Genomic DNA, 7,991 nt, shown 5'->3' with positions numbered 1-7,991 from the left:
CTGGAAATCAAATGCACATCAACAGGTAAGTGAATGATGGTATATTCACACAAAGGAAGAATATGCAGCAATGAGAATGATCTATAACTAAATGAAAACTATGGATGAATCACTATAAATAAACATAATGTTGAGCAAAGGAAGTCAGGTACAAAAAACTGTATACCGTATAATTTAATCTATGTAACATACAAAAACAGGCAAAATAAATTTATGCTATTAGAAGTCAGAATAACGGGTTTCCTGGGGGGAAAAAGGAACCAGAAGAGAGCCCAAGAGGCTTCTAGAGATTGGCTGTATTTTGTTGCTTGATCTGGATGTCATTTACTCAGACCTATTTATTTGGTCAAAAGTCTTTGCATTTACGATATGTGTACTTTTCTGTACACCTATTATACATCAGTTATAAGATTTTAAAATAATTAAAATATAAACTCTAGGGCAATCAGGGTTTAAAAAAAAAAAGGAGCCTAAGACTCTGATTTGTCTTTTCTTCTATTTTCCTGTCTCAATTGCCTATTTTTTATTGTTTAGATTAAAATTTTTATCAACAGACGTATGATTCTTTGAAAGGGTGTCGTTTTGCAGCTTTTGAATGTCTGCTTTCATCACTACTATGCAAGTCTTTCAAAATTTTTTCAAAAACAACATTCATTCTCAGTAAAAATGTTCTCTTTGAAGTTTGGAAGGGAATATCATTAACTGACCTGTCATTCACACCTATTTCCTAACATAACTCTATCCCTTGAATGCTAACCTTGCCATCCTTTGCATGTGGGTACTTGTGTTTTTTACCATCTGCCTTTCCCACTACCAGTTCTCCTCCTCTTATTAACCGGATGCATAACACAAATGACGATTTTTACAGGCAGTGAACATTATTGCTTAATACAGAGAAAGGGCAGCAATCTGTTCGTTATTCAGTAGATTTCCTAAGCTATCCTGTCATCTGTTGTGTAATCAATGGAAACTTTTAGACATTTTAATATGAAGGTAGGCCCCTGAATAAAGAGCACTGCTGATTTACCATTTGATTTGTAGATATTAACAGTATTGGGAACTCAAGTAATTTGAAAAATGTGAAAGTTATTGTATTTCAAAGCTAATTTACTTATCATGGCCCCCATTGGCCAGATGCCTCTTCCATGATTCAGCCCTTGGCTAGACTTGTCCTAACGAACTAGGGTAAAGTAAGATGTCTTTTAGAGTTCAGCAAGATTCCCCCAACATCCGTCCAAAAATTTACAAGAGAAAAATCAGGTTTCTGCTTTTTACGGAATAGGAAAACTAATTCTTTCTTTCCTGCAGAAACCACAGAATGGCCTGATTGGGTATTTGAAATGGCTGTGAATTGTTGGGTCCCATGAATATTTTGTAGAAAGCTCTGCCAAACTATTTTTAAAATTACTTAATTAAAAGAATCCTCTCTCTGATTTTTTTTAAAAAGGTAATAAAAACTTGATGCAAAAATTTCATTATAAAAAATGTTTAAGTGGCAATATCCTAAAAGAATGTCTCTAATATAGTAGTAACATACGTTTTCTATCCAAGATATAATCAATTCACCTTATTTACTAACACAATATCAGCATTATAAAGTGGTCGTATGTGGCTTTCTTTGATAAACAATCCAATACATAATAACCCTTGTTGGTCCCAGAAATTTTTTTTCCCCTGGAGATTTTTAAGGAATATGTTTTTCACTGATATAAGTTAATTGAACTCTGACAGCCAAATGAAAACATTTATAAGCTTCTCAGAGGGCAGTGCAGTGGTCCCGTCTCCATTTATGTAAATTGAGCAGGGCAGCTAACTCGGAAGGCTGGCAGTTGGCAGTGAGCGGGGGCGCAAGTTGCCTCATTGTTGAACCAATATTGCCATCTATCGGGCTGATCATGCTATTGCATTGTGTGAACCCTGAAAGACAGTAGTTAAATCAATTTAAAACTTTTGAACAATTTAGAACAATCTTATTGACTTTTTACATGAAAATCTTTTTATATAGCTAATATTACTGGGTCTGATTGAAGCCCAGAGCTATGGAAGAATGTAATGCTTCATCTTGATATGAATATTTAACCAAGCAGAAATGTCCATTAATTCTTCAGGGAAAAAACAATTCAGTTAAATGACTGTATATTGGCTAAATATGAAGCTGAATTATTTCTGATGGAGTTAGATTTCTAAGCATGCTGATTGTTAAGGCCTCACTCATGTTATCATGCCCTCTTAAAAAGAGTTTCGGCATTTTCTATGCTATATGCATTGTTGTGATGACAATACATCCATCAAATAAGCTTGCAGACAAATCATAGAATAAAGTTGGCCCTTTACGATTTTTGTGTAGTCAGTTTGCTGCCAAAGCCTCAGAATTCCCGCCCCAGCTCCTAACTTCTTTGACTCCTGTGAGATCCTCTCTGGCCTTGAGAAACTGTCAACGCAAGATCACTGAGCTATGTGCTGACCAAGCATTGCATGGAAGAGTCAGGGCCTGGTTAATGAGGGAAAAATGAAACAGGGGTTGTTTATCTGTTTTCTGGGCCATAGAGACCCTGGGAGGGTGTTTCTATATCAAAATAGAATACATGTACCATAGAAAGCAAACTCTATTAAACGTTATCAGACTGTATTGAATGACATGTGTTTAAAAACATATAGAGAAAAATATTAAGACAAACATTTTCCTGTAGAATCTTCCAAGGAAATCTCTAATTGATTTTGGGGAAAACATGTGTTACAAGGGCTTTAAACGTAAATGTTGAATTGTCGACATCATGATCTGTTATTAAAATTTGACAGGAGAAGCTGATACGGAAAGTGACGATGATGATGATGATGATGACTGTAAAAAATCTTCAATGGATGAGGTGGGTACTTAGGGCTTCTGGTCCCAAAGGCATTCCACCCACCTGCGGTGCCCAGTAGACCCTCCTGGATCTGTCTCATGGTCACTTTCTGCCATCTAGTGGCAAAAAGTAAATGTGTGCGTTCCAACTGCCAGCTTCAATTTTTGAGGCAATTAAATGGCTTATGAAATGTTCCAAAGTCCAGAGAAGATATGGGGTTTAGAAAAATGCTCAGAACTGTGACATTCCTTGCATTGTTGTGGTTTGGGAACACAAGAGCTACATAATGATATAAACTTAGGTATCCCAAGTAACTTGATTAGCTTAAAAATAATAATTGCACAGAACCTAGAAGAGAATCAGAAGCAGGTCAGTTGCAATTTTTGAATTTTGTCTTAGCAGAAATTTATACTGAAACAATCTGGGCGACAGGGTGAGACCCCATATCTTTAGAAGGAAGTTAAAATGAAAGATAAAAATATCCAGATGCAGTGGTGTACACCAGTAGTTCCAGCTACTAGGGAGGTTGAGGCAGGAGGCAGGAAGAGACTTGAGTCCAAAAGTTTGACGCTGCAGTGAGCTATGATCACACCACTGTGCTCCAGCCTAGATAACAGAGCAAGGCACTGTCTCTCTTTAAAAATACATATTTTTAAGTTTATATTGAATCTGCTTTCAAATTTGTTAGATATTTTCGGTCTCAGTACTTGTAGCTCTACAATTTAGTAAAAATGAAACAAATAATAAGCTGTTCTTACCTGATGCCCTTCCTCTTAGAATTATTTTTTAATGTCTAAAGTTTTGCTTCATTATTTTCCCCCACTAAATTTCAATTTTTAATTTCCAGGAGGAAAACGGTTTACATGCCTGACAAAGTGTATGTGCCTGAGAATGATTTCAATTGTGTATAATTTCTGATTAGTGATTCTAAATAATTTTAAACTCTCTTACTAATTGGATAGTCCATTTGCAAATGAATGTTTCCCAGTTAACATTTGACCTAAATATTACTACCAGAATTTTTAAAAGAAACTCATCTCCACACATTCTCTCTTCTAAAAATGTGAGAAAATATTAGATCACTCTACAGAGGCCCAGGCTGTGCCAATACTAGAGTATTGGTTTTCTTTTTCATTAAAAACTCTATCAAAGTAATATGTGATAGCTAATAATAGCAAAAGCACCACGAGATTGTACCACTTGCCAGGCACTGTTTTAAGCTCTTTCACATAAATTATTTTATAATCAAAAACCCCTATATGCTGTAGGAACTGATTTTATTCTAATTTTGCAAATGAGCCAACTGAGGCACAGAGCAGTTAAGTAACTTGCCCAAGGTTGCCTAGTTTCTAACTAGTGGACTTGGGATTCAAAATCAGGCAGCCTGACTCTAGAACCTGAGCCATTAATCCCTGCACTATACTATCCTGCTTGTCTAAGAGACACATCAGGAACCAAGAAGGGAGGAAGGGAGGAATGCTGATGAAGGAAAGCAGGCATTGTTTGCTGGTCCCAGCTCATTTCCACAAAGCAACCTTTTTTATTAGTAGTAAAATTTTCAGTTCATTTGGTGGTCACCTACCTACTGATTTTCTTATTGTACAATGAATTCTTAATTTGCTAACCTGATGAGAACACATGGGCACATAGAGGGGAACAACAAACATGGGGTCTACCCAAGGGTGAAGATGGGAGGAGGGAGAGGATCAGGAAAAATAACTAATGGGTACCAGGCCTACTACCTGGGTGACAAAATAATCTGCACAACAAACCCCTGTGACACGAGTTTACTTATATTTTAAAAAACACCTGCACGTGTACCCCTGAACTTAAAAGTTAAGAAAAAAAGTTTTGCTAACCTTAGACAACACCTGTGAACCCCCTGCAATGGAAGATGAGCTATAGTTCAGTCATTCTCAAACTTTAATGGGCATTCCAATCACCTTAGTAAAATGCGGGATCTGAGTCTGAGGCCTGCAGAGGAACTAAGATCAGACATTTCTAAACTGGTAGGTGGGGACAGGGAGGAGGGGAATGAATATGTTGGGGCCATGCTGCCAGCCACCATTCAATCTCCTGCCTCCCTTCCTCCCTTTTATAAAATGAGGTATTGCTGTTGCCTCCTGTAATGAATTTTCTTTTTGTAATTTTCAGAAAGGGAGCGATAATTTTCTGCACACTTGAGTCACGTGGTCATTTTCCCGGTAAAATAACAGATAATATAATGCTGACTCTGAAAATGTTTTTTTTGTTGTTGTTTGCTTGTTTTATTCCTACTTCCAGGGGACTGCTGGAAGTGAGGCTATGGCCACAGAAGAAATGTCTAACCTGGTGAACTACATTCAGCCGGTCAAGTTTGAGTCATTTGAAATTTCAAAAAGTAAGTTTTCCCTGGAGAAAAACCCCTCTTGTAGCATATAATGATTATGTTTTAAATACAGAGTAATGGGGGCAAAGAATGTTACCCTTAGCAGAGTTATTCATGTTTTTGAAGTCTTAAGTAGATACACATTTTAACTGTCTTGTTATCTTTACACATGTATGTAATAAATATACATGTGTTATAAGATATTAAAATAACCATATGAAAAAGTATTCTATGATGTTCCCCTAAAATATTTAATAGAGCTACAGGACATACATGGTTATCTGAAAGACACATGACCAGAGTACATCTAATTTGGAATTGTACTTTGCTTTTTGTTTGCAACACGCAATGTAATCCATCGATTACATAAGTGATAATGTTGAAATAAATTATCTACCTATTTCCCAAAAGGGAAGCAGGCAGAGACATGATGAACCCTGATAATTGCAAATAGAACCAATTTATCTATATTCCCTTTGTCCAGCGCATTTTATGTATTTAGAAGAAAATGCATTAACTTCACATCACTTGTGTTTCCCCTTTATTCAACTCTACATCCATACTTACACAAAGAAAAATATCATCTTTACCCAGACAAAGGGCTCTTTATGAGAATGCCCTTTGCATTTTGCATGAAGTGTAAGATACTATCAGATTAAGGGAATGCTTGAAACTTACTAGCTGCTTATAAAGATGTGCCCTTAAAAACAGAAATGTTGCCCACATGTACCAGCTTCAAGGATGGCTTTGCAGCTGTATCAAAATCCAAGCCTCTACCAAACACACTTGTTTATATTTGTATAGCTTTCCAAATAATCTTCGCCTGGTAGCATATGCAATCTAGATCTCTACAACAAAGAATTCAACTTCCAAGATTGTATATAATGATTTCTCAACATTTAATTCAATGTCTTAATTTCTGATGTTTCTTACAAGTTGTTTTATTTGACACATCCTAGCATAGTTATTTTGATATCACTGTAACTTCGTGGGCTGCAAAATGAGTTTCTCTAACTCTCTAGTTAAAAGCTCCAAGACAAGTAGACAAGTGTGAGAAAGAGCCAAAACATTTAGATTCTTCAGAACCTGGAAACAACAACACCAGCTAGACTCACAAACACACACTTTTTTCCTTGTGTTTAATGTCATTTTATCAACTTTTAAAAAAAGAAAAGTCAATATATTTTACCAAGTACCTATTAACGTTGACTTTAATTAACAATCATGCTTAAAATAATAAATCATATAAAAGTGGATGTATGATGGACCAAAATAAGAGAAGTCAGGGTTTGCCTTAGAGTGAACTGGAGAAGGTGAGAAGGTAGATAAAGAAGCGTGGGAATGATTAAGACAAATGAGATTTTAATTTTGAAAGAGAGGTCAAAAAGGGAAAATATCTCAAAGATAACTCAGTTTAAAAAATTTAGAGCTGTGTATGCACCTTGTATGACACTTATCTAAAATACTGTTTGTAATAGTTGGTTTTCAGTGGGGACAAGAGTAGAGAAAGTGACTCTCAGTCTTTCTAAATGAAGATAACTTTGTTTTGTTTCTTTCACTCTAATGAGAGGCTTGAATTTCACTTTCAAAACATTTATCTTCTGTTTAGCACATTCACCTCTCTGGCCTCTTATTTTATTTCATATTGTATTAGTCCATTCTCACGCCGCTATGAAGGAATACCCAAGACTGGGTAATTTATAAGGAAAAGAGGTTTAATTGACTCACAGTTCTGCATGGCTGGGGAGACCTCAGGAAACATAACAATCATGGCAGAAGGCACCTCTTATCAGGGCAACAGGAGGGAGATTGCGGCCAGGCAAGGGAAACGCCAGATGCTTATAAAACCATCAGATCTCATGGGACTAAACTTATAATCATCAGAACAACCATGCCCATATGGAAAACCACCCTCATAATTATCATTATCCCCACCTGGTAACATCCCTTGACATGAGGGGATTATAATTCAAGATGAGATTTTGGGTGGGGACACAGCCAAACCATATCATATATCTAATATGAAAATGAAGTCATGAGACAGGAAAATTTCCAAGGATCTTTCTGTTTTGAAAGACGGTATTTCTGTCATATTAGTTGTTTGAATCAAAAAAGTATATACAAACTGAGAAGGTGACAATGTGGGTATGAAAGAGATAGCACCTAGCAGAAACATTCCCATCATCTCTTTTGTTAATCCCCCATTGGCCCTAAGGAAAAAATCTGGATAAATTTAGAACAAAATATTCCCATGGGGTCCCTGCTTTTCTGACAGATTTTTTTATTGCCACACTATACTCATCTAAAATTAATTCATGTCCCTAGATTACAAAAGCATAAATAGCTCTGACCCAAGGAGCAAATATTAGAAAAGACAACTAACAAGACTCAACTTTTGTTACAAGTAAATTGTTCACTAGAAAAAAATTAAATATTAAAGGTACATTAAGGATTATTTGCCCTCAACTTCACTGAAAATTTGCCGATTTCTTTTATAATGTTATAATTTATAACAATGAATTTTATTTCTCGCCTTCTCTTTTTTGTTTTGTTGTTGCTTAACTCAGAAAGAAATAAAAGTTTTGAGATGTCTTCCTTCGTGGAAACCAAAGGACTTGAACAACTTACCAAGTCTCCGGTGGAATTTGTAGAGTATCCTTGATTTGACGAATGACTGCAGAATGAACACAGCTGGAGTCTTGTGCTATTTGTTCATTTGTTGTTTTTCTTTTTTTTAAATATTTTATTGCGTTTTAGGTTTTGGGGTACATGTGAAG

The 7,991-nt window shown here is 35.9% G+C and overlaps 1 protein-coding gene across 2 annotated transcripts in view; it reads left to right on the top strand.

Annotated features, from left to right (window-relative positions):
* Positions 1–7,991, top strand: part of PLCB1 (phospholipase C beta 1) — a 731,248-nt gene that overhangs the window by 565,035 nt on the left and 158,222 nt on the right. For both annotated transcript variants that reach the window (XM_017523921.2, XM_017523922.2), the window contains exons 15-17: positions 2,800–2,867; positions 5,130–5,226; positions 7,782–7,866. In XM_017523921.2, the coding sequence (XP_017379410.1) occupies positions 2,800–2,867; positions 5,130–5,226; positions 7,782–7,866 (250 nt within the window). The remainder of the gene's footprint in view (positions 1–2,799; positions 2,868–5,129; positions 5,227–7,781; positions 7,867–7,991) is intronic.

The sequence above is a fragment of the Cebus imitator genome, unplaced genomic scaffold (assembly GCF_001604975.1).
Source record: "Cebus imitator isolate Cc_AM_T3 unplaced genomic scaffold, Cebus_imitator-1.0 Scaffold31, whole genome shotgun sequence".
Classification (NCBI taxonomy): domain Eukaryota; kingdom Metazoa; phylum Chordata; class Mammalia; order Primates; family Cebidae; genus Cebus; species Cebus imitator.
Note: the sequence above shows the minus strand (reverse complement) of the source record. Positions and strands in the feature narration are given on the sequence as shown.